The following is a 27,700-nucleotide window of genomic DNA, read 5'->3' on the forward strand; positions in this document are numbered from 1 at the left end:
AATGCCCTTGTCCTGCTCTATGCAAAAAAAGATGTTTTTATTATAATATAACGTTTGCTTTAATGAAAGATTAGGAGAATTTGCCCTTGACGTGAGAGAAAGGCATGTTTACTTGAATGTGTGTGTGTGTGTGTGTGTGTGTGTGTGTGTGTGTGTGTGTGTGTGTGTGTGTGTGTGTGTGTGTGTGTGTGTGTGTGTGTGTGTGTGACCTAGTTTCATTCATGCAGGACCGTGCCAAGTTTGCCGTGTGCTGTATTTTGACACGTTTTCATCATGTAACTCCTTAAACTGGTGAGCACACTGGGCACCCCATCAAACAATTCCTCGGAGTGCAGAACTTGGTTTTCTTACATCTTTTTTTACTTTTTTTTCTGTAAACAATTAGTTATTTGACCACCTTACTTTTGATGTCAGCAGGCTCAGATTTTTTCTAGATTTTCTCTGTTTTCTGTTTTGCTACACCCGTCTGTATCGGTTCAACCATTTATGTTTCCATATAATATGTTGGTTAAACACTTCAGCTGCTTATTATTGCATTTGCCTTACGAATGTCCATTTAGTACGTTTCCCCGGGCTCGATTCTATGTCAGAGTAGAGACGGATGGATGGGTAGTCTTCCTTAATCCGTGTCCCTTGTCCACCCAGTAGTGAATGGCTACAGAGTGTCACTCAGGGGTTGTGACATGGTCCATGGTTGTGCCCTGCCTCTTGTGTGTGTAAAGGGGGGGGGAGGGGGGTGATGACCAAGCCGTACTCAACGATTCGTCACCAGATAACAAAAGTTCAATTCGGGGAGGGTACTGACCATGGTACTGACTGACAATCGCGAGTCCAGAGCGTGATCACACCATGTTGAATTACAGTGGGCCATCATCATCTAGATTAGTTGGCGGTGAAATCGTTTCTCTCTGAAGTTTGTAGTTTTCTTTCCTGTTTTAGGGCTATACTACGGTAAACACACACACACACACACACACACACACACACACACACACACACACACACTGATTGCATATCTTGTTACTACTATTCACTACTGTCTCATTTTCGTGCGGTCCTTGTGATATGTTGAAACTCCTTTGTTATCTCATTGCTGTGTAAGCCTTTTTTTTTCTTCTTTTTCTTTTTTTCGCTGTTAATCTTTGCCTGATGAGTGGTATAGCAACAGCCGCCTGTCTCCACCTGTTTGAGGGTACTCGTGTGTGCTTGAGGAGTCGGGCAGCATCGAGACACCGCTTCTTCCTCAATTAATCTTTCCTTCTGGGGAGGTTAATTTTCTTTGAAGGGAGCAGCGCTTAACGGGCTTTATCTATTTATTTGTTAATCCACTTGAGCTGCTCCCTTTGATGTGAAGGAAATCCTGTGGACACGAACATAAAAAATCCTTATTATTAGTTATTATTATGTATATTCTTTTTATTAATGCGCAAACTTCTGGAAACTGCTTTACATAAATCACTTTTTTTTCTTATAATAGACTGTTTGATGTGGTTGTGTGAAAATCACGACCTGATATGTTTCGATATTACTGAAACGTTCTACTCATATATATATATATATATATATATATATATATATATATATATATATATATATATATATATATATATATATATATATATATATATATATATATATATATATATATATATATATATATATATATTTGGTGAGGTTGCTGCTAGCAGGATTATGCAGACGTTCACAATCTGATTTGGAAGAGGATCATGGGTGATATAATTTCCTTTCTGTTTTACTACATGTTCAGAATAGCCATTACGGCGTGGGGAGGAGGAGATGTTGGATGGAGATCATACAGACATCTGATAAGCAATATCTTGGATACGACCCGTGTTACTTACCTCCACGTGGAGTTTGGTCGTTCCCATCAGGTTTTCACGTGCCCTTCCGGGGTCCCTAAGGTCGTCTCGTCTGGGGTTCGAGAGAGGATCTGGCGCGACGGTGGAGTCTCGAGGGGCTGGTTTTTGACGGCGCCATGACGAGAGGTATGACCCGGAGGCGACTGTGATTCATGTAATTGTGGGACAGGCGAATGACCGGGAACGCTTGTTTTATTCGTTTCGGCAGCCTGTCTTGTTTTCTGAGTATCTGTCTGTGTGCTTGTTTCTCTCTTTGTTTGTTGGAGTGGCTGAAGATATTTTTTGTTTTGTTTTGTATTGGCAGCGCCTTGTCTCTGTCTGTAATATTGTTTGTCTCTCTTTTTTGTGTTTTCCCTGGCTCATAGCAGTTCGTCTCTCGGGTATCTGCTAGTTTATGTTTTCTTGCCTTTTTGTACCTTGGCATGTCTGTTTGTCTGAATGCTATAAGCACTTTAACTAAGAAGCGATTTTATCAATGTAACCACGAAATTGATTGAAGCTTGATAAAGGATATTGCTGATGCATATTATGTTACCTATTTCATCAGCTTTCCTCCCTGATTGATTAGTGAAGGCATGCAGAGCCATGCACCTGACGAAACCTGAAGGTAAATCGGATGGCTTGGATTTGTAAAAGGGAAATTGGAAAGCAGCATAGACCTGTGATATACTACACTGGCTGACACTGTTGTCCAAGTGGCTCGTAGAATTTTGATGAATAAGCCTTTTCTTCATAGCTTAAGACTTTCCCTTGCAATTGTGCCATATTATGCAATTGTTATTATTATTTTTTAAAGACAGACTGGTGATAAGGTTTGAAGTATAGAATTAGCATCATCAGAATCACCAACACTGTATTATATAGTTGGAGTAAAAACAGCAACAGTAGTAGTAATAGTAGCAGTAGTAGTAGTAGAAGTAGTAGTAGTAGTAGCAGTAGTAGTAGTAGTAGTAGTAGTAGTAGTAGTAGTAGTAGTAGTAGCAGCAGTAGTAGTAGTAGTAGTAGTAGTAGTAGTAGTAGTAGTAGTAATAGAAGTAGTAGCAGTAGTAGCAATAGTAGTAGTAGTAGCAGTAGTAGTAATAGAAGTAGTAACAGTAGTAGCAGTAGTAGCAATAGTAGTAGTAGTAGTAGTAGTAGTAGTAGTAGTAGTAGTAGTAGATGTTGTAGTCACATGCACTCTGGACCATCATGACTATTGGCCTTTGAACGAAATCGGTCAAATTCCAGAAACAGATAATGTAAAGTCCTGCTGCCTTGACGCTACGTCTAGACAGTGTGTGTGTGTGTGTGTGTGTGTGTGTGTGTGTGTGTGTGTGTGTGTGTGCTCTTCTTCTTGAGCCCTTCTTAACCTCCTTAACATGAAGCAGTGTCAAACCATAAAATAAAAGTAATTCTCTCTCTCTCTCTCTCTCTCTCTCTCTCTCTCTCTCTCTCTCTCTCTCTCTCTCTCTCTCTCTCTCTCTCTCTCTCTCTCTCTCTCTCTCTCATTGACGGAAAAGGTGCTTTCATGTATCAGAGCATGATGAGAAGGAAAAAATTTAGTGTCTGATGTCATTCCCTTGAATTCATAATTATAATCAATAGAGAAAAACGTCAGTGACCAAGAGAGAGAGAGAGAGAGATAGAGACAGATAGATAGATAGATAAATAGAGAGAGAGAGAGAGAGAGAGAGAGAGAGAGAGAGAGAGAGAGAGAGAGACACCCACAAAGCCGCACTTCTGCATCAGCAAGCGAAGGCGATTGCTCCCATCACGTCATTTCAGTGCAAAGGTCAATCAAGTTTCACACAAGGGGGAACTTCAATAAGAAAAAAGTTAAGTACAATAGGTAATGTACTTTTTATTATACGAATGGAAAGTTCCTCTAGAATCTAGATGGTCATATCTTCATATGAAAATATGAATACACTGAAAATGCAAAACAAATCGCTGTTAAGATATATGCGGATGCTTTTATGAAAAGAAGAAAATAAGTTCAAGAGGAGATGTAAATGCTATACATACGTAGTGGAAGCCTTCCTTTGATTTTCACATTTTTTCATGTGAATAAATAAAAATCTGTAGAGAGGATGACCAAGGCCGGGGCTTCGTGCCCCTCCATCAGGGTTCGTCTGAAGTTAGGATCAAGGTCCGTGAGGGTCAGTGACAGGTGTGTGGCTGCGTACGAGAGGAGCGGAGGCGAACGACTCCTCAGAATATATGATATGATTATGGTCAAACTGGAGGGTGTAGCAGTCACATAAGCGAGATGATGACTTTACCGATATCAGGAAAGCAAACATATATCAAACGATAAGAATAGGAAAGATATTTTTAGCTGCAGTGTGTAACTCTGTATCATTTGGATCGATCTGGATGGACGCACTTTGGTCTGGCCACGATCACGGAGGAGGAAGATTTTCTTAAACCTTCGTCACCAGAGGAAGGCAGGGCAGTAGAGGACGTTGGGTGTTGTGCTGGCAAGGAAATGAAACGTAAGCCAGAATGGAAGGCATCCCATTGTCTTCATTCCTGCCTTTCACAATTGTTGGCAAAGAAATGAATAAATCAATAAAATAAGTAAAGTAATAAATAATTAAAAGTTATAAGCAACATTTACCGGGCTTTGTTAAGTTTTTGTTTTTTTCCCTTGAGCTGCCTCCCTACCTTTAAACTTCCGAACTTCCGTTGATGAGGTTTCAGGCCCCGCTCCACTGTGAGTGCAGCGCTCTGCAGGGCCGTCAGCAATAATGATGTAAGCTTCAATAATAATCCTCGATATGCACTTATTCACAACGTCGTAGTGAGTGAGCGAGTCTTAATTGCTTTCATGGATAACCTACTGATGTCCTTTTAATAAACTTGGCATCATTATAGTCACTTGGCCATGTTTTGGTTCGTGCTAATCACAATATCTTTCCTTTTTATAGTATCACAAATATCCATTGTTTCATTTTCCATTTATCTGATATTTCCTTTATATTATCACAATTAAATGTCCAACGATTATATCTAACTCATTGAACATTTATCACACAATTTATCTTCGAGTCTCAAACACCAATTAATTAATATAGCCATGATTGGTTATGTTATGAATTCTCTCAATTTCAGTTTAGAAAACTACACAAACTGGTCATTCGCTGAGTGGTTGATTTCAGGCTTCTTGTACCTCACACAATTTATGCATTTCCTCTCAGCCATGGAGCAGTCTCTTGATTTATGATCTTGTAACATTTTTGGGCTTCTCCATTGTTCTTGGCACAGTTTCTTAAGTAATTCATAACGTGTTGTACCCGTTTATTTTAATGGTATTGATTCTTACCTTCCTATCCCACAGCCGCATAAAAAGTTTGACGATTATTTAATTGACTACACGGATAATTGACTGATATTTAAAGGCAAATGAGAAAAAGAGGTATCCTAAAGAAGAACAATAAAAAACAAGATTAAAACAGCTTTTACTTAAGAGTATCGAAACTGCCTTCTCTTGTTGTTCCACCAGGCATTGGATTTCACCTGCCTGCACCAAATATATTTCCCGACTGATAAACATGAGATTGGATGGGCAGGATGGTGCGCGGGAAAAGGATGGAAACACACAGGTCATTCAAGGAGGTATAGTTGTCCATGCTGCTGGTTTGCCCCCTCTTAGCGATATGAATAGTCGGCTCCTCCCCTTTTCCAGGATTCCCATGCTCGTACAGTTTGCTAATATGAGAAGTTTAATCGGGTAAGTGCACCAAACAAAATTTCCCTGCCGTTACATCTCATTCATGCAAGAAAATGTATCGGTAGGTGCGGAAAGCAATGCGTGCAATTCCAGTGGCTCATAAATCAGTTGCTCTTTGCTTTCTTTGTATGTTTATCTACCTATCTGTCTATCTATCCACCTGTAATAAGGGGTTTACTTTGTTGTCTGCCACTGTTCTAAGAATCTCCTTCTCATACAACTTATTGATACAAGAAAATGTGACGGGTAAGTGTGGTAAAGCGATGAGGCGACTTAGGTAATCATTTCTTAGCTGTCTCGACAATGATTTTAAGTTGTTCATTGCCTTCATCGCCGCCACCACCACCACCACCACCGCCACCACCGCAGTCACATGACACATGGGGAATGTTGGTGTGACCCTGGCTGGCGGTGGTGTGGCGTGAGGGCTCTAGCAGAAGTGGAATACTATCCCGAGGACGAGCCCTGTGACACGCCGCCTCCCCTCCCGCGCCCCTGGCTGGTGACGTGCGGGCGGCGGGGGCGGGGCGTGGTGTGGTGGCGTGATGTGGTCCGCCGTTTGATCAATAGATAGATTAATGCGTAGTTGCGTCATGCCATTATGGATAATCAATTACTAGGAAAAACTTCGTAAGGGAGTTTGATTTATGTGCAAAATGCGATTTTTGTTGTGTGCGTGTATATATTTTTACAATTCAGTACGTATTTATATATTTACGCTCATCGTCGGTTCGTTACAGCAATGCACTTGACGCTACAGCCATGGCGATATTAACAGCACCAACAGCATTTATTTATCGTAACACTTTATTCTTGCAGAGAAGGCAGTGGTGTGACCTGTTAGCTGGGTGGACACACTTCAGGTGACATGGCGATACCAAATTACCTAAACTGTTTACGGCGTGTTTAGAGGAAAAAGACGTCGCTTAAAGTCGACTTAAAGCAGTGAACCCTATACTATGGAACGGACACTTGCCCCAGCCTTGTCATTAAGCCGCGAATTCTGGAAAATCAACCGCTTTGGTGCGAATCGCCATAACTCCCTTATTTCTGGGGCTACAGTAAAGTTTATGGTATCAATCGACGGCAAAATAAAAGGGCTATATCCCGAAAACCGACTCGAAAGGGTAAAAAAATCGAATAAACTCGCAAAAAAACAACGACTCTGAAAAAAAAACTAGTTTTGAGTTCCCAACTCTGAAACCCACTCATATAGATTGAGTTATATAGTGAAATGATTATAAAAAATAGTAACTTTTTTATTTAGATATCTTAAAGTGATTTTAATACAAGTTAGTCCTGGTCGAGCTCGAGCGAAAACTACTGAAGCTAGGAAGGCATGCTTGGTGGCAAATAAAAGCACTTTTAATACAGATTAATAATCAGAAAAAAATGGAAAGCATTAAATAAAAAAAAAATTGTAAGCAAAAGCTAGGACGTATCCAAATCGCGGCAAAAGGGCCGAAAAACAGGCTATATTGTGACGGCTCGACGACGAACTTAGAATCGAACTATCAAAAAATCCTTCGAGTAGGTCAAATTACATTGCCAAGAGGGGCTACATGCCAAATTACAGCCTTCTAGAGGCAATAGCAAGGCCACACTAGACAAAAACGGCAAAGTGTCTGGAGTTCGTCAAAATCGCTCTCGACAGGGTTTACGTTTCGAGCTCTAGCGACGAAACTACTGGGAGTAGGGAAATGTTATGCATCATATTGGAAAGCACATTGGCAGGGCTAAATCATTTGTTAAATAAGTTTTTTGAAATTCTCAAAAATATGAGTGGGTTTCAAGGTTGGGAACTCAAAAATAGTTTTTTTTGAGTCGTTTCTTGCGAATTTATTCGATTTTTTTACCCTTTCGAGTCGGTGTTTGAGCCCGGTCGCTAATTAAAAAAATATAGCCCTTTCATTTTGCCGTCGATTGATACCAAAAACTTTACTGTAGCCCCAGAAATAAGGGAGTTATGTCGATTCCCACCAAAACGGTTGATTTTCCAAAATTCGCGGCTTAATGACAAGGGCGCCGCAAAAATCGCAAAATCAGAAGAGTGAGCTGTCCATTACTTGAGATGTCACTGCTTAAATAAATCAATGATAACATCTGATATATCTGTGCTAGGTGTAAATTGTTTACATATAAATAGGTCCAATTTTTATTTTTTACTTCCTGCCAACACGACGCTGTAATGATCGGGTATTAAAAAGCAAAGCCAGGAGAGTTGGCATCGAGTGCACCACCCCAGCTTCGAAGTTCAGTGGACGGCCGAGGGTGGCGCTGCCTGTATAAGCAATATGGGTCAGTGATAGTATGGGTACAAAGTATTTCTTAGTCTTGGCTTAGTAGTAGGCTAAGTAATGTTATGTTAGGCACGTGCATGTACAGAAAAGTAAACTTAACCTTATCTACTAAATCACGACCAAAGACCCGGAGCAAGTGCTTCGTTCATCGTTATAGCCCTTAAAGGAATGACCATGCAATATGTATATCCTCGTTGTCATCCACATCATTTATTTCCCTGGTGTGAGGAATATCATTAGGTTCTCTTGTATCGTTGTGAAGACTAATCATTGGAGAAAGACTGCCAAGCTTTGGTGGCAGAAAACAAAACGGCAGTGAATTAAGTAGTTTATAAAGGCAATGTCCACTGGCGTACTTTCCTCTTGACTGACTGACTATAGCTGATTGATTGACTGACTGATTGATAAAGTCAGTTGTCAACCAACCTCTTCAAGATATATTCCACCAAAACTAGTAAAAAATATTAATTTAACAACCAAAAAGTAAAAATATTTGCGCAGACTCACGGCTATTAAAAAAAAATATACAAGGATATGTAAAGTCTACGATGAAAGCCTCCCCTCCCCCCCCCCAAAAAAAAAAGGAACTAGAGAAAAATAAAATCCACTTTTCACGAAGAGGGTCACGATCGCATATGCTCATTGCTCAGTGCTCCGTACACACACACACACACACACACACACACGCTCCACCATCCCCATCATCGCCTCCACACACTTGTCATGCTGCCGTCCACTCCACACTGAACCATCTTATCGGCCACTTGGCGGATAATTACTGTGAGAAACAATCTGAATATGGATAATACGTCTACGTGGGAAGGAGGAAGAGGAGGAGGAGGAGGAGGAGGAGGTGAAGGTGGAGGCAAAGGGACATTCTGAGGTGGGTGGATGGCAACAAGATATAGAGAGGAGGTGATGGCTCTAATGATGCTGTGGAGGAGGTATTTCTTTTAATAGCTCTCTTGTCTTTACTCTTGGAAAAATCTCCTTCTTTTATTGGTGTTGTGATTACGGGTGAAGGGCACTGGGATTGACCTTTATCCTGCAGTGAACTATTAATGACAGGCGATGGTGATGTTGAGTGTGATGGTGATGATGATGATGATGATGACGACGTGCGTGTGTGTGTGTGTGTGTGTGTGTGTGTGTGTGTGTGTGTGTGTGTGTGTGTGTTACACAGAGAGAGAGAGAGAGAGAGAGAGAGAGAGAGAGAGAGAGAGAGAGAGAGAGAGAGAGAGAGAGAGAGAGAGAGAGAGAGAGATGGGGGGGGAGAAGGATCAAGAATATTAATAACTTAGCACACGCCTCGTCATCATGATATATTTCAGATAGAAACTAGAAGCTTCCATCGTTTTAGAAGAAATTATTGGGAACAGGGCGAAAGGGGACGAGGCGATGGAAGAAGGGTAGGGCAGGGGTAGGGTGGCGAGGTGAGGAGCACTTGGCGGCGGCGGGGTTCAGGTCGGTATTGTTTTAGACGCTCCCTTCTCTTGCATCCATAATTTCTAAAGGCAAAATAAGAGGTCAAACGCGTCTCCATGGGTGTTTCTTTACGTTCACGGTACAGAGGAAGGGTCAGACTACCACCAGGGTCATAAAACTACCCCTGGAAATGCCCGCAAATCCCACGAGAGCCTTGTTAAATGTATGTGCTTGGGAGCCGGAAGGTTTAAGAATATGACCCTGAGTCAGTCCTGCGGCAGGCGTCAACTCACTGCAGGTGGCGTGATGCTGATGATCTGGAAGCTAGTCAGGCAGTCAATCATTGAGCGTGACTGGCAAGACCTTTATTCCTCCAGGTCTTTAGCAACACCCTGCCTCATCCTGTATGACGTATGCTTCGGGCGGGTGCCATGGGAAAGTTCAGAGGTGTGCAATAATAATAATAATAATAATAATAATAATAATAATAATAATAATAATAATAATAATAGAATAATGATGAATGGTCTTTAATCTTAGTAGCCAGTAGGTGAAAATTTACATATTATTAACAAGTAAAACAAGTAAATAAATCTAGGGGGGTGGCAGGGCTTTTGTTTCTGTGCTGTAAAGTGAGGCTGAAAGTAAAATTGGCGGCATACGCTAAGCTGCGCGTGGCCTCATTGCTCACATCCGTCTCGTTGGCTCTTGAGGCTGCGAGATACAAGGCAGGTGCGACGTCTGGGCTGTCACATTTAACTTTCCTCACGTTTCCGAGGGTAGCCATTCATCGACCAGAGGGAGAATGAACAGTTGGGTGAAGTGGGTGCCGACTGCTCCAGACAGCGGGGATCGAACCCGGGCCTGCGGATTCGGAGAGAGAGAGAGAGAGAGAGAGAGAGAGAGAGAGAGAGAGAGAGAGAGAGAGACTGGGGTTACAAAACAGGAATATAATAAGATTTTTACTTTGTTTTCCTCAAACGATTATGCCATCCCTTCTGTAAGCACACCAATCTTAAAACACACACACACACACACTTAGAACTTGAGTAGCTCGGTGATAAACGAAAATAAAGATAGGCTTTTAAATGATAGGAATATATAATTATGTTTTCTTGTATTCTAGTTATCGTTCACGTAACTGTATCACTCGTGTAACACTCCGCTTGGCCGAAGATGATGTTAAATAATTCGTTTTGCTTACTGTACGTAAAAGGAAATGGACTTCGAGACCTTTAGTGTCGTAGTAATTATATGCTAATAGTTTATGTAATAAGACAAAATAGGGTTATCTGACATACGAAGTTTCCGAGAGGTTTGCCCGGTACTTTATTAAAAACTGTCACAACTACTCCAATCTAGCAATAAATGAATAACAAATTGATAGATAAAGACAAATAAGTATAAAGAAAAACGTATCATACTCATCACCATAAGCAATTTCTGCGGTATGTTATCTAATAGAACTCAAACCATTCTACTTTTAATATTATCATCGATATTGTCTATTTTATGTATGTATGACCCAATCTCACGGTGATATTACTCCTCATGACGATTACACCTACCTACATTGAATTAGGCGGATGATCGATGGTGGTGGTGGTAATGGTGATGATGATGGTGGTGGTAATGGTGATGATGGTGGTGGTGATCTGTCTATCTCTACACCGACGTATTCACTTGTCTGCATCCTGCCCGTTTTTGTTCTCGTGCTTTCACTACTTACAGCATTGGAGAAAGCGAGAGAAAGCATCATGAATGTTTTGAACGCAAGAGAGAGAGAGAGAGAGAGAGAGAGAGAGAATTCTTTGCGTCAGGCCTACTCTTGTGCCTCTTCCTCCTTCCCCGCCTCTAGTGCGTATGCCTCTGACGTGTGTCCTACGCAACGAGTGATTCACGCAGGGCAGCACATTCAAGGATCTGTCGCGCGCGTGGATATGATTCACGTGCACCGTTTTGCAATGTGTGTGCAAGGGAATGAGGCTTATGTTCCTGGTATTGCATCATTATCCCAGCGCTATGGTGTTGTTTGTGCTGTTATCTTGCAGACACTTGGAGATAGACGAAGAAAGGGAGGATTAATGAAAGTATACTCGTTATGAAGTGAAGGTAGGGGGGGGGGGGTCATCGTCATATCGAATCAATTTTGAGCAATTGTTTTGGTCTCTCTCTCTCTCTCTCTCTCTCTCTCTCTCTCTCTCTCTCTCTCTCTCTCTCTGTGTGTGTGTGTGTGTGTGTGTGTGTGTGTGTGTGTATCATTATTTTCGCTGGGGCTGTTTCTTCTACTCCGAGATAAGAACCTTTGCTTTGACGTTAACGTTTTGCATCAAGACTTAAAATGATCTGTACATTCTTCCTTTCCATCTACAGTATCTGCCTTACATGCACATGGGAAAGTGAATCAAATGTTCCCGGTGGGCAGTGAAAGGTGAGGAGGTACCGAGTGGACAGGTAACAATTAACAAGTCTTGCCAACGCTAACTCCTTCTCCTCTCCCCCACCCCCAGTCGCTTGTTCATCCCCTAATCCCTTTCCTACTCGGTGCGTATGTACTGAGGTGTCGACGTGGCTCAAAAAAGTGACGTGTATACTTTCAGAAGAGAAAAAGGCTGCTTGTTTTTCCTGCTAGCATTGTATGAACTCCACGCACTCCCACATTGATTATTTCTGCCACGCGGCTCCGGATCTTGACTCACCTCACGCATCGTACGAGTCTTACGAGACGACATTATGCGTAAAGTCGATCAGGTCAGGTTAGCGGCACCGAAATATCGCCCTTCCTTCTTTGGCCGGAAGGAACGGCGTGTTGGCCTCCTCTCCACGGTGGGAGGAGCCACAATCACACCACCTATTTCAACCAATGGGAGCGAAGGAGGAGGGGGAGTCAAAATGAACTCACCATGAAATTTGTGATATTCTTTTAATATTATGACAAAATTAAACGCCATGGACACTGAAGTACTAATTAGTTAGTAGGTGTAGTACTTTAAAGATGAGCTTGGCTTCCTAAGTGAAAGTTTCGTTGATATTCCAAATGTCGAGCGTGGTAAAAGGATAAGCTGGCATCTCCTCGGAGCACGCCGGGAAGTTTAAACAGGAGTGGCGTGGAGGCAAGGACGCTGAGTCGGTGTGTGTGTGGTGCTGCCTGTTGACGGTGGCAGACGGTCAGGGACGCTGCTGTGATAGCTTGACTGAAAACCAGCTCTTCTTCCGTGAAAGACATCCCTGATTGGAATACCTGTACTCGCACCTTCTCCCTAGTGCCCAGTGAGGGCAAGGTAAGAAAAGATGTGCCGTGCTTGGAGTGACAGGTGGACTTTTGTGGAGCGAATATGTGCAGCTGTCAAAGTGAGCCCGCCATGTGTGTGTGTGTGCGTGTGTGTGTGTGCCGGTTGTGACGTGGGCATCAGGCCAGTGATGAAACAAACCCTCACATACATCTGCTTCATGCCGGGGTGGGATAAGTGTGTATGTGTGTGTGTGTGTGTGTGTGTGTAGAAGGAAAAGTGCCCCCACATCATCGACAGCAGAATCTTGAATAATTACCAGCCCGGTGTAGATTGCTCTTTTCCGCCACTTTATCCCCTCATTAAAAGAAAGTGTAATGAGTTTAATGAGTGTGTGTGTGTGTGTGTGTGTGTGTGTGTGTGTGTGTGTGTGTGTGTGTGTCAATCTGCAGACAGGCAAGCAGGCAAGGAAAGGGGAGGGAGCGAAAGAGAAGGAAGGGAGGGCAGGTAGAGGAATGAGCACTTGGAAATTCTTACCGAGGTAGTGGTATGCCCTGCGGCGGTGCTAGTCTGTGACCCGCCCTCCCTCCTCCCCTCCTGGTCTACCTTCTCACTCAGTCTCCCTCCATCCTCTTGAGGGTCTTTCCTCCCACAGCGTCACCCCACTACCGGCTGCCAGTTGCCCCTGCCCTCCTACCCGTCCCCTGCTCTCTCTTCCCCTCCCTCATGTCACCTGCTCTTTTCCTCTCTGTCGCGTCTCCGTTTGAGGACTTCCTTGGTTTGTTATGCCTCATTCACATTTAAATTTTGTTTTTTTGCGTTAATGGTTCTTTAGGGAGGTAATGAGACGCTGAAGAAGTATTCATTAATCACAGGAAATCTCGATAGGTGTCGTTTCTCGCTTGTCTCTGAACAGGATGGCTGGGGGGAGGGATTGCCAACGTTTGCTATGTGAAGGTCATGCATGTATTATACTACTGCTGGAGTTGCGGCGCGCCCGTGTGTGTGTGTGTGTTTTACTAGTTTTCTTCTTGAAGTATTTAGAAACTGCTTTCACTTTGAAGGGCATAAGTGACTCTCTCTCTCTCTCTCTCTCTCTCTCTCTCTCTCTCTCTCTCTCTCTCTCTCTTAATTTCAAACCCACACCATGAACAACGCATAAGAAATTAATGTAAAAACGATAGAACAGTCGAGACAAGCTAGTTAGGTGAACGGAACTTGGAGGTGTTAGAGAGAGAGAGAGAGAGAGAGAGAGAGAGAGAGAGATCAACAGCAGGGCGGGTCTCCCCCCTCAAGCAAGAACTTCCGGTCCTCTGGTTGCCGCGAAGCCTCATGCGGGTCCTGATGAAATAGTGAGACGTAGCTGAGTGCCTCTTTCGTGGCCCGCGGCTCCAAATGTCAGTGCATCGATCCCTCTCAAGCCACGACGCCTTGACAAGAATCACCTCACGTCAGATCTTTTTAAAGTCGTATTAGTAATTATAAACAGTTGTGTAGCTCGTTTGGCTTGTAATTACATTTTGGGGACGGAGCTGCTTAGAAGTGCTGGATTCTCACAGTCAAGTTGTTACAAATTCAATCGTAAAGAGCGATACACAAGATCTACAAATCCAACTAAACTCACCTTGAAAAGCGGGTCAAAAAAGACAGATCAGCCGCATTAAAGTTGATGAAAACTAATGCGATCAGGTGTTACTCTTATTAGTAGTACGGTGCCAAACCCCTTGCCTCCCTGTAACGACTCAAAGGTTCGGACAGGTATAGGTGTCTTTAATCATGATACAGTCAACAGATAATTGCCACTTACATGTGATTTCCTTTATTCCTTGAGCACTAATGTCACGTGTTAATAAATCTCGTCACTTCAGTTACGGATATATCTCATTAGCTTGTGTTACAAATAAGAAATGTATCAAACTATCGCATTCCATATATATCGTTAACTAGTACTGCAATAAGGTGCACAATTAGCGTTTGTCATGTTTATTTAGTCTGGCATTGATATTTTCAGTAGCTGATGTTCATTCACACAAGTTTTGACTGTCTCCCATTCATACAGTGTGTTCGTGGATAGGATGTCTTGATCTTTTCTTCCCTTTTTGTGGTTTTGTGGCTATGTGAGGCTTCTTGAGGTGGGGTGGGGGAGCATTATAGGTACTTTGGGTTGTAAGTGAATGATGGTACGTTCGTAATGCTCTGTTGTCGCGTGAGGAAGGGAGGGGACTCAATATTTTGTATAGGTACACATTGAGCGGCATATTATTTCGTCATGTGCCTCTGCCTATTATTCTCTCTCTCTCTCTCTCTCTGACCAGTGGCTCACATACGCTATTACAGGATATGGAAAAAACAACATTGCAACACCTCGTCACTACTCCCTCTACAGTTTGTCGCGCGCGCGCGCACACACACTGGTGATTCGTCCTTGGTGGGGTGTGGCTGTGAAGGAAGACGGGGGGGAGGGGCACGATTGCCAAGTTCACGCCAGGTTGGCAAGCCCTGAGGTCACTTATTAGGAGCGCCCGTGGTTTTAGCGGGACTTAAAGCAGCCGAGGTGGTCGTGTTTATATTTGCATCCATACGTGCGTCCAAGTCTTGCGGGATCTGTTTGTTTCTCTCTCTCTCTCTCTCTCTCTCTCTCTCTCTCTCTCTCTCTCTCTCTCTCTCTTTTTAAGACTGAATACTACTTTCCCACGTTTCACTTTTCGGTATCCCTTTTCCCTTTTCATTTCACTCGTCTTCCCTCTGCAATTCCCTTCCTTTCCTTTATTTCTTAACTCATAAACTGTTTGGCCTTTATATTCCCACGACCTCCTCAGGAATTTAGTTTTGCCACGCTCAGTGAACTGGTTTGAATTATATTTTTGCCTCTATTTCCTGGACTGTTTGTACGGTTTAGATTATATACGTTTTAATATTCCTTCACTGCATATGTTTGTCGTGACGCATCTGTCTGCTTCCCATAAAAAAAAATTATGCTTGTTTTGATATATATTAAAAGTCCATTGAATTCTTTACACCATTCACATCTTTCGGAATATTTGTGTGTATATATTTAAGTGACATTCTTATGAAGTGTTTGTTCCTCCAATTCTTATTTGGGATGCCTAATCTTGTTTGGGTATATTCAGAAACACATGAGGAATATTTTGGTGTATGCACTTTATTTTCATCTTCCTTGTTCGCGGTAAGCATGAGTCAGCCACCCTGAAATGCGAAGGCAGGAAGAAGCAGACGTGGTATTTCGGTCTCGTCTCGTGATATTGTGAGGCGCGGCTAGCTGTTGTAGCCACAGTCAGTCGTGGGTGACCTTCCTCTTCTCATTTCAAACGCTCCCTTTTGCTTGTCTTCCTACCTGCTAGCGATAATAAGAGATAAATGTGTGTGTGTGTGTGCCTGACATTTCCCTATCTAAATGTCTCTGGTGTCCTGCTCTAACCCTAAATCCGCCGTGAAAGTGGTCACGCCCGAGGAGGACAGGAAGCAGACGTTGGTTTTTGTCTGCCGTGTCCTCAATAGTCTGCTTGGCTTCTCAATCTTTTACTCCACCATCACTCTCTCTCCCTCCCTTCCTGCGGTCAGCGTCGAATCAGAGGGACGCTGTGTGGTCTGCGATGTATAGCTACTGGCGTTATTTAGAATGGCTTCTTACTTTAGTTCTCCTTTGACTGCAATTCGCCACTTTTACATTCCAGTTGCTTGATGAATAACTTTATGGTTTGCTTTCATTGTTAAACGTGATAGTAGGCTTTACCTCTACATATATATGGGTGTTTTTCCTTGTTCAACTCGGTAGTAAGAATCGACACATGATAACTTATGATGCACAGTGAAGACTAAATCACTGCATCCTACCCGATTTCTCTGCAATATTCATAGTCTATCCATGACTGAAATGAAAGCAGCAAAGTGACGCTTAACTGCAGGAACGAGCCAGATTACACCTGACTAGTCTGGCGATCGGAGGGTGCAACGCAATTTCATTGTCATGTGTGCACGAGGATATATACGCATCATGATTCATGAACGGCTTTACGTGTGGAGCAGACGGAACAGCAGCTCCGGGCTTTGTGGTCGTGACAGAAATAGGCTTAGTGGGTCGTTGGGTAGAAAGGAGGCACTATGCATTCAGATTTACCTCATTTATAGCTGTAGGTCTATTTTGGTGAAGAATAGGATCAGACCGTCTGTTGATCATTGAAATAGCTTCCAATTCTACTTGAAGCGTTGTACATTCCTCTTATTATTAGTGAGCAGCGTCTCCAGTATATTTGAAGTTGATAAGTCTTCTTTAAGAACAGTGTTTGCAATCGCGGAAGAGCCAAGCTTCCCCTGGGGAATTCCACCGCTCCCCCCCACCCCCCCTCCTTGTTTATACCCTCAACATGATTAGATGAAATGTGTGAGAACCGGAATAAGAAAACTGCTATTAGTAAATGTACTTTAGAACCCCTAAAATATAAACTCCCACTCTCTAATGCTATATTCCTTCATCCCTTCCACTGCTGAACTTTTAAACATCCTTCTCTCTTCTGTTTCCTCCTTCCCACGACAAACTCTCAAGAATGGAGCATCAAAATCCCTGGAGCTAAATTGATAAATCCTCTCATTGAATTCTAGTAATCTCTGCTGAAAGAACCTTTTTTAGTTCTTTTATTTTACATTACGGCCCTTGGCTTACTTTTCCTTCCAGTTTTGCCTTCCCCGTGGTGTGCTTTCTATACCATAAAACACACACGCCCGTATAAGGAACTCTGCTCTTTTTCATCTTCATTACTTCCCCGCTCTCTCTTTCACTCCCCCTTTTGCCCCACTCCCTGTTCTCTTTCCTTTCATTGCCTGGCTCATGTGGGCGAGGGCAAAGTGAGGGCATTGATAGGGGGGGAGGAAGAGGGAAGTGGATGAGTAATAAGAAGGGAAGTGAGAGGGCGGAGCCGTCTGGTGCGTGAGAGCGTGGGATGCTTGCTTGCGGGATGCCCACTTTCCTCTCGAAGGGCGCGCCGATTCCGTTAACTGTCCGGTGAGGGTAGAGGTGGCGCCGAGGATAGTGGTAGCGGTAGTAGTAGAGCTGGGTGTGGTGTTGACTGGTGTAGGCTTAGGATGATATAATAGTTGTGGTTATAGTGGTGATGCTGGTGTTAGGGGTGATGGTGGTGATTTTGGTGTTACTTAAGGAAATATTTATGAAGGATGTGATGGTAGTAGTGGTGGTAACAATAGTAGAAGTAGTAGTAGTAGTAGTGGATGAGTCAGTTAAGTTTAGGATTATGCCTTGAGGGAATTATTAAGCCACAACCTATTTGTCCACACGTTCACTTGCCGTTCGCCTTGAAGCTGCCGTGTCCATGGGCTTACGTTGCCACTCTGATGTTTGTGAGTGACCCCCCCACACACACACACACAGTTGGAATGTTCGGCATGTCATTAATGTGAGAATAGTCAAGTCAACGCTAATAGTTAAATATATATATATATATATATATATATATATATATATATATATAGAGAGAGAGAGAGAGAGAGAGAGAGAGAGAGAGAGAGAGAGAGAGAGAGAGAGAGAGAGACGCACAGACAGACTGACTGACCAACTTGAGGGAGAAAGGATTGTTGGCACAGGTGAGTGGCTGCGGCGGCGTAGGAAGGAGGGCAGGACGGGAGAGGGGGGAAGAGGAGGGCTGGAGAAAAAGGAAGACAGCGTAGGGGAGACGGGGAGGGCATGGGTAAGGTATACTATTGCCGAGAGGGAGAGGGGGGTGAGGAGGCGATGGAGGTAGAGGAGAGGTGTCAAGGGCGACGGGTAGTATTGTAGGTTGTAGAGCCGGGCTGCAGTGAAGGTCTTTCGGGGGTAGGAGGCAATAGGACCCCGGAGTGGGAGTGAATGGAGTGAGGGTTACGCTGTTGGAACTGAGAAGGGTGCAATGGGATATGGGGTCGTGGTGTGATGCTAGAGTGTTATAGGGAGATAATCCTGGTGTGGTGTTGGAGCAGTAAGGGATAAAGTGAGGTATAGTTTTGGTGTGATGAAATAGAGAAATACTTGACTTTGTAGGAGGACGTTAAAGTAATCAAAGTTAAAGTCGTGAGAAATGTGATAGACTTGTTAAAGAGCGTGTACTGTTTTCGAAGTGTGGCAGAGTAAGTTAAATAGAGTGAACTTAGGGAAGGACCTTGGAGGGGAAGCTAAAGTAGGTTGCAGTGAGATAAACAACGAGTTATAGCTAAGGTTATGCAGGACAGGCGGGTCGTCTATTTATCAGAGTGGGATGAAGTGGAATAGAATGAGGGTGGAGGTAAGGAGCTTGAGGAGTGAAGGTGCAGTACCTATGTGGGTTGAGGTGGAGGAGGCGGGCTTGGGCCGAGGGGGGACTCCATGGAGGGACGGGATGCAGGATGGAGGGGGCGGGGTGGCGGCCAGACCACGGACCAGACAGGTAACATCGCCGACCTTGTCCCGTTGGTATGAAGGAGGCAGAGGGACGGGTGCGGGGTGCTTTCTGGTTGTAGATTACCGCAAGCTTAGGGTTGATATGACGACGATGAGCACCGAGGCCACGCGCAGCTATAGCATATGCCCCAAACTTTACCTTTTATAACGGCAATCCAGTAGGTGTAGAAGGGAATGAGTAAGACCAACTAATATATACATTCTATCACGACATCTGTTTTCCCTGTAAGATGCAAAAATAGCATTCTTAAAAGTTATAAGCCGCTTGCATTTAGTTTGTGCAAAAAATAAGTGAATAATATTTAGTCTGCCGAGATGGTTGGAAAAAAGTTGTGGTGGAAATGAACTCTGGCATGGCATCGGGTCACTGCATGATGTAAGCGTTTGTCGGTCACCCAGCTGAACGCTTTCATCAGGATAAATGATATATGTAAGCATGAAAGGATAGTATTTTGCACTGGTAACAACTTTTTCATGACATTTGTTTAAGCTGCGGGAAAATATTCTTGAAAAGCCTCTTCAGTGAAACGTCAGCATGCCCCCAGGAAACAGCATGGAATATTATTCGTTCTGTTGCCGTGGGGAAAACTAGTTAAGGAAAATATTAATTATGCGTTTATATAATCTTCGTTACGAAAAAAAAATACATAACTCGGTGCCGCGAAAAAGCCAGTCCTTGACACAGAATATTAGTGACTTGTTGCCCTCCAGAAAAGAAAAAAAATGTTCCCACCTAGGTACGAGAAACTGTGAATCATAGAGGACGAGGAATCTAGATATCCAGTAGTCGTAGGTGAAACTTACTTGATCGAACCATAAAAAAAACCCTTAATCGTTAGGTTCCATCCAATCAGAGCTAATTGCTTCTTCCATCTGGGTTACATCTAATTTTCCTAACATTTTTTCGCTCTTGGGCTGGCAGGGTGGCGGGGAGGCAGGGGCGATGGGCAAGGTGAATAGGGATGTGTGTGTGTGTGTGTGTGTGTGTGTGTGTGTGTGTGTGTTGCAGATGCTTCGATGGATTAGGTGAGTCAGCTGCTGTGGGGCGGGGCGGGGCTAGGGGGGTGAGAGTCAGAGGGGCAGATGTTTCAGCTAATAAGGTGGTTTAAAGTCTACATAAAAAACGATCTTGATATGTTAAGGCGAACCACTGAGAGGCATAAGAGAAGTCTGCTGGCCGGCTTGCCCTAAGGGAACGTCATGTAAAGCATGATTTGTAATGTTATATGACTAGGTCGCGGGATCCTGAGCTCGCAGCAGAAAGGCCGAAAATGAAAGAAAATGAGAACCTGCCTCTGCATCACATAGAGACATTATTAAGAGGCATAACTCACCAGGGTACAGCCGACGTAAGGCTCCTCACGCTCTACTCCAGCTTGTGCAGGACATAGGCAAGTCACTCCTCCAAACCCCGACTTGATTTACTGAGTCGAAAAAAGGAACGAAAATATGAAGAAAAAAAATTAAAAACACGAATTACACCAACCAATATGATTTTTAAGTTCGTTCCTTGTCAACATATCAGTTTCATTCTCTTGCTTAACTCCTCTTGCCTCCTTTTCTTTCTTCTAATCAAGGGGTCATTTGTGAGGCATTTTTAGCTACTTGTTGAACTATCGAGTAAGCCTTTATCGTCCTCCTGTTTTCGTGATGGGATAAGCGTTTTATGGGCGCTTTGTTGTTATCTAATCCTCTTTTAATTCCTTCTATCCCTTGATCTGCTTACTTTGCCACGTGAGAACCGTATATATATTTTTATCCTTATCGGTCGAGTGCCGTTTGTTGGATCAGGCAGAATCTACACTTGATGCCCTGTCTGTTTGCTTTTCATTTCAACGTGTATTTGTTGTTGTTCTTATCGGTCGAGTCGAGTCTCTTTCGTATGATCAGAATCTACACATATTGCCGATTTAAACTTAGTCGTCTGTCACTGTTCTTAATTTCGCAGGGTTGGGAATTTAAGTTTGTGATATATATGCATCCGTGTAAGTATTACTATTGTATTTGTTGTCCACTGACTTGGCGCGCCCAGCTGTTTTTTTGTGTGTGTGTCGAGAGAGAGAGAGAGAGAGAGAGAGAGAGAGAGAGAGAGAGAGAGAGAGAGAGAGAGAGAGAGAGAGAGAGAGAGAGATAAATGGTTGAAGGCAAAGTTTATGACTTCACGTGAGCTACCAGGTCGAATAAATAATCTAGATATGGCATATAAGGACTTGGATAGATCGATAGACAGGGAATTAGAGATCGGGTAAAGGGGAGTCTGCGTATTTGAAGGTGTTCGTATAACTAACTGCGTGGGATCGACATTCGACAGTTGCGTTCCGTTGCTCAGTCGTCACAGTGCTTGGTAACATAACGGATCGCGGGCCACCCTTGTCCACTTCTTGACGCACTCTTTCCACCTCCACGCCCACCCTCCACCCCCAGGTCGGCATTCTCAGACGCTTCCACCTCCCACATCAGCTATTTCCAAAAGCTGAAAAGGAGACTAACTCTGTTCTCATGAGTGTTTCTTTATGTTCGTGGTACAGAGGCATTGTCAAACTACCACCAGGGTCATAAAGCTACCCAGGGAAAGGTGTGCAACTCCTACGTAAGCCTTGCCAAATGTGTGTGCTTGGGAGTCGAAATGTTTCAGAATATGGTCCTATCTCCCTCGTTCATCCCCGCCGTCACACTACAGGACACGACACACCGTCACTCACCCCTTCAAAAAGCCATGTTGGAAGGATTTATATATACGTAATTATCTCCGTTTTATAAATTAGCGTGTTACAATTGATACTCCAAGGCTTCAGTCACAATCCTGAACTGTGTATATCCCTTCAAACAATCAATGGTTACGGCTTATATCCTTTGATTAATTTATGTAACCCAACTTTTTGACATGCTTATTTAGATTGATATTCTAAGCTACAGTCACAGTCCCAAACAACGAAGTGCTCCCTCCTGTACGAAAAACTTTCATATACTTATTTCTCTTGACTCCTTTATAACCTGTTGAAGTGTTAATATCTGATACCCGTTCATCACAACCCACAACCAAGGGTCTCTGTGGAGGGTTGACGCGCCATTTATTGATCCCGTTTCCTTATCAGATAATTATAGAAAGTAAAGTTTAAGACAAAGGCAGTGGTACTCTTTTTTTTATTTTCATTTTACCGCACGCAAACGCAGCAAGAAAAAAAATAATTGCTTGAACTAGAAATCAGTTTAGTAACATAACCAGAAACGAATGTTCAAATAGTAGTCACTCAAGGCCAACGCGATTCTTGTTTTCTTACCATCCCTGATTTTAGCTAAAGAGAAAGTCTTGCTTGTACTAAAAATCGGATCAAGTTATTAGTAAGTTGGGCTTATGTGCTTAGTGGCGGTGACCTTAATGTGCACTCTCACCTTCCCCAAGACTCACTAACACCATCGCTTGAGCTAAAAACTGAGTCACGTCACTGATAACCTAGTCCTCCTACCTGCATCCATGGGCCTCCTACCTACCATGACGGATAACGCGCCCACCTCCAAAGCATACTCATATTCTAACACCATTGCTTGAGCTCGAAACGGTCAGGGAGCTATTTATTGAGGGCTGCATGCGTGGTGGTAGCGGTGACCTTGGCGAACACAGCCGCCACCTCCCCCGAAGGGTACTCTTAAGGTCAAGGGCGTCGTGAAGGATGCCGAACATGGCGGCGTCGGGCAAGGCGGAAGCTGGGGATGGTGGGTCAGTCTTGCAGGAAGTGGTGGTCCTCGCGGGTGTGTGGCCCATAGGAGCCTCTTACAGGAGGTTCAGCAAACACTTAAGGTTGGTCAGTGTTCAGTCAGACGTCACGAAGCAATTGTCTCGTTATGGTAATGGCATGGTAACAGCAATTTAGCTAGTTAAATTAATCCCTAGATGGAAGTGTTCATTGTGATGGTGATGATTGTTGTTGTTGTAGTAGTGGTAGTGGTGTAGTAGTAGTAGTGGTATAATAGTAACCGATGAACACACACACACACACACACACACACACACACACACACCTACGTTTAAAATGCACAATGATAAACACAACGGTAACAACTCAGTTTCTACGTCTCAATAAGCACGTCCCCATCGTGAACTATAATAACCACAGTGTACCGCGACAGTTCATTCCTAAATAAACCAACGCGGACAAGTTTCAAATCTCCACCACTTAATATACTTTTAGGTCATGCAGTGTAGGTAGATATTAGGCAACCACGTTCGCGCGCCAGGAGAAGGGTATTGTTGGGTTTGGGGGTGTGGCAGGGGATCTGGGTTGAGTGGGCAGGACCAGGTGGTGAGGGGAAGTGCAGCGCCGCAAGAATGCAAGGAGTGGGAGGGATGCCGACCACGCCAGGCAAAACAAACACCGAACGTTGCTTGCACACGGCCTTGGCGATCGTTCACCCCCCTCCAATCCCCCGCCTCTCTCTCTCTCTCTCTCTCTCTCTCTCTCTCTCTCTCTCTCTCTCTCTCTCTCTCAAAGTAAACTGTGCTATTTAAGTCTGCGTTGAATATCGTGTTAAAGATTCATATAAACACAATAAGTAGATGTAAAGGTTAGTTTTTTTTATATTTTTATTATAGGTAAATGCAACTTGGACAAACAAATAATTTATCTTCTCTGTTTAGGATCATATTATTTTGTTACCCTGGAATGAGTGTTCGTCTCCCTTGTAAATAAATAAATGAGGAAAGTTTTAGTACTGCACTTCATTTTTTTTTATTCTTCCAAGTAGCCAGGTCATAGATTTCTCCTCCATGTTAGGCGTGCACATATTCGCCTTGCTTGATTTTCTGCACAAGAGAGAGAAAGCGAAACGCCAAAAAGGTGTTTAGGCACGGGACATGAAATCGTGTCTGCAGTTTGATTCACTTCGTCAGTTCTAGTTAGTCCACAAGCTTTATTTAGTTTGGTTTATTTTTCTTTTAAACTAGTAACCTTTGCAGCAGTTCCTAGGGTCATGACGGTGTGTGTGTGTGTGTGTGTGTGTAGGAAGATAATGGATGGTGTGTGTGGCGGTCCCGTTGGATGGAGAGAATAAGGGGAGTGTTGTGTCCGTAAAGGTGGGTTTCGGGATCAAGGAGACTGCACCAATACTCTGCTGGGGGAGGGGAGCGAAGAGACCGGTAGTGAGAGGGGACGGGGTGGTTGGAGAGGAGGTAAAGGAGGTGGGAAGAGTATGTATTGATGTTGTTGGGGTTTGGGTGATGGAATGCGCTCGATGGAGGTGAAGGGGTACATGCCAATCAATAGTAAATGATTATACTTTGCATTACTCCATGAGATTCAATATTGCATTCCTGTCTGTCTTATCGATACTTATCTGCACCTGCTTTTCTGAAACTGCTAACTCCATGTCTCCACCCTTTCCTCTGCCTCGCTGCACACGGCTTTCTAATCTTACTCCCACGACTTGAACGATTTCAAGATTGGAGTGTCAAACCTCTTCAACCGAAAGTGACCCCCCTGTTTCGTAATCCTCCTGTCCTCTGTTTGTGGGAGCAGTGCTATAATGGGCTTTTCTCTGCTTAGTTTTCCACCGAACCGTCTCCTTTGCTGTAAAAAAAAGTTTGTGTAGAGGGTGCGGGTGGGCAAGGGAGTTAAGGGTACGCCGGGTATATCGCAGAGTTGAGCGGCAAGGAGACAGGAAGGGTATGTAAGTCAGGAATGCGTCGGGGAGGAGGGAGAACGCCAGTCGGGACGGTGGGGGAGGATAGATGAGAACATGAGAAGGGAGTCTGGTTTACGTTACCTTCCACGTATATCTTCGGTTCTTAAATTTACAAACCATTACAATAATTGATCGAAGAGCATCGCTAACTTCTTATTCCCGACTTATGTTGTTGAGGCGGAAGGTTGGCAAAGTATTTATATCTTTTGTCTGTTTTCAAAGTACAAAGTTTACCTAGAAGCAGTAAATGAAAGTCTTATAGTGGTGTAGGCATGGTTCAACTTTGTTTGCCGGAGATCGTGGTTTTGTTTCTTAGATTTATTCCCAGGAAACGGGATATCCGGTGACGCACTTGATGTTTCCTTGTTAGCATTAAAAAGTGTGGAGCCATGCCAATAAAGGAAAACTTATAATAGGAAAAAATATTTATCTACTTTCAAGCTTTAGGAAATGTTGATCCTGGACTTACTTCCTAGTATGAACAGACGCTACAAGTATAGGCTACATGTTTTCCTTTTTTGGGGGGAAGAACAATAAATTTCCTTCTTCATGTCAAAGTTTTTCTACGTATCCCAATGCCACGCCTCATAGCACACACGCTCCTTAAACATACATATTAACAACAGCGGCGACAAGAACAACATTCAGTAAGGGAACGTGCACAAGGGCGAGGGTGAGGCAGAGAAGCATCCCGAGAGGTTGTTTGTGTCCTTGAGCGATGCATGGGAGCAGAGGAGGCCGTGCAGCAAGCAGATAAACAGACTGGCAAGTAGGCTGAGTCACAGTACCCGGTGGCAGGGTGTGGGAGTAGGCAAGATGGCCGTAGTAACGTAGTTTGTTTAGAAAAAAAGTGACATGTGAGTTACCGGAAAAAAATAGAGAAAATGGTGGGAATCATGTCTGCTATAGATTTATTGAAAGGGAAACACACACACACACACACACACACACACACACACACACACACACACACACACACACACACACACACGTGACTTTAGTCGTCCATAGTGTTTAGATATACCTCACGTCATTCATAAAAAAGCAAAATATGAGATAGGGTATTTTTTATTGCCGTCAGCCACGTGTGTGTGTGTGTGTGTGTGTGTGTGTGTGTGTGTGTGTGTGTGTGTGTGTGTGTGTGTGTGTCACGTTTACCTTCACGTGGACGCACACCTGTCTTCTATTGATGGCCCGGAAGGCGTAGTGGCTGTCGTGGGTTTGAAGTGGTCAGGACACTTAGGGTTCAACTTCCTCTTCCTTCAGTGTCAGTAACTTTCTCACAACCTCATTTTGTCGTATTAATTATTGTTCTTCCCTCGTACTCTTTTTCCTTCTCATCCCCGTCCTACACCTTTCGATTCTCCATGTTTCTCCTTTTGGCGCGTAGCAATTTCATAGTGTTCAAAACTTGCTTCCGTGACAAAAAGTAAATCGTAGCCACGCGTCCTTTCCTGACGTAGTACTGGGCGTTGACTCTGCGAGGTGGGAGACAGTAGGAGGAAAAGGTAACAGATTATATTATTACAATGCAGCTGAGATCCTATCATAAAAGTGCTCATGTTTTATGTTGCCACGGTTGCGGTTGTGTGTCTTTGGCGTCCCTGAGACATGCAACAGAAACCCGGACTACCCTCAAGTCAATTTCAGTGGATAATGTTGCCGTATTTCCATTGATAATTAAAAGGTGATGTCTTAAGGGCAGGATGTCATATTTATAAGCCTTAATATTCATCTAATCGTTTCGGAGACTCATGCATACGGAACTGCTACTATCGCGTCGCTATTATACCGGATGGACCTCGCCTCTAGTTCCGAAGGTCTCCACCGGGCTATGGCGGCGCTGCGGGGCCGGCCAGGTGTAGCAGGTCCCAGGTGCCCGCCAGGTATAATGGCTGCGACCTGCCGCCGCCCACCAGTCGCCCTCCTGGATTCCGCACATGTTAATATAGCCAACCTAATCCCCCACCCCTGTAGACTATATACCGGTCACACACACACACACACACACACACACACACACACACACACACACACACACACACACACACACACACACACACACACGGCAGTCTGTATGCATATTTTAGGTACACACAACACTTAACACCAGCATTATCATCATCATCAACAACAACAACAGCAGCAGCAGCAATGGAGGGATGCATTATTCAAGTTATATTCATCATCATTCCACAGTTTTTCCTTCCGTCCCTCCGTCCCTCACATCTATTTTTAAACACCCTTCCTGGACGTTGTAAGTCGGCTCTACCCCTTTCCTCCCAACCTCCTTCCTCCGCTGCCTGCTGCTTCGTCCACTCTGCCCTTCTCTCCGCCATTATTCCATTCCCCCTTCACTCCCACCTCTTCTATAACCTTAAACTTCAAGGACGAAATTCTGGTGTCGGGTCCTTCAAGGTGACTGCTGCTGTCCCCTTCACGCCATTATATAAGAGGATGCAGCTTCTCCATCTGCATCTCGCCCCTCCCCCTCTCGTCCTCTGTCTGCTAGTTGTTGTTCTGTATACATCTTTTACTTTAGTTTTCCTTGTGTCTTTCCAGCTTCTTTCATCTCCTTATCTTCGTTCTGTGTTCATCGTTTCATTCTTTCATTTAGTTTTCTTTTCGCATCTCCAATTTTTCTTCTTCTAATCTTCTTTTCGTATCCGTCTTTTGATTTAGCTTCCCTTCTGTATCTCCAACTATTTTTTCATCTCCTCCTCCATCTACTCCCATTCCCCTGTTTTCCTCCTCCTCCTCCTTCACCCTTCTGTTTTTCTGTACCTAATTTTTCTTCATTCAGTCTTCGTTTTGTATCTCCTCGACTTTCTTCTTCGTCACCTTTTCTTTGGGTCCTCGTGAGTGTCAGGGTTATCGGTTCCTTCATCTCCCGAGCCTCATCCTTCTCCTTCCCCCTTTCCCTCCTCCATCTGCTTCCTTTTCTTCCCCTTCTGTTTTTCTGTACCTAACTTTTCTTCATCCAGTCTTCGTTCTGTATCTCCTCGACTTTCTTCTTCGTCACCTTTTCT

General features: G+C 43.8%; 1 protein-coding gene across 3 annotated transcripts in view; it reads left to right on the top strand.

Annotated features, from left to right (window-relative positions):
- The window catches only part of LOC127000583 (long-chain-fatty-acid--CoA ligase ACSBG2-like), a 69,077-nt gene that overhangs the window by 11,931 nt on the left and 29,446 nt on the right, over window positions 1-27,700 (top strand). For 2 of the 3 annotated variants that reach the window (XM_050864463.1, XM_050864464.1), the window contains exon 1: window positions 22,658-22,791. The exons of the other annotated variant lie outside the window; for it this stretch is intronic. In XM_050864463.1, coding sequence (XP_050720420.1) covers window positions 22,664-22,791 — 128 coding nt within the window. In that variant the 5' untranslated portion in view covers window positions 22,658-22,663. Of the gene's footprint in view, window positions 1-22,657; window positions 22,792-27,700 lie in introns of those variants that run through there. 3 annotated transcript variants of the gene reach the window in all.

This window comes from Eriocheir sinensis, chromosome 2, assembly GCF_024679095.1.
Source record: "Eriocheir sinensis breed Jianghai 21 chromosome 2, ASM2467909v1, whole genome shotgun sequence".
NCBI lineage: Eukaryota > Metazoa > Arthropoda > Malacostraca > Decapoda > Varunidae > Eriocheir > Eriocheir sinensis.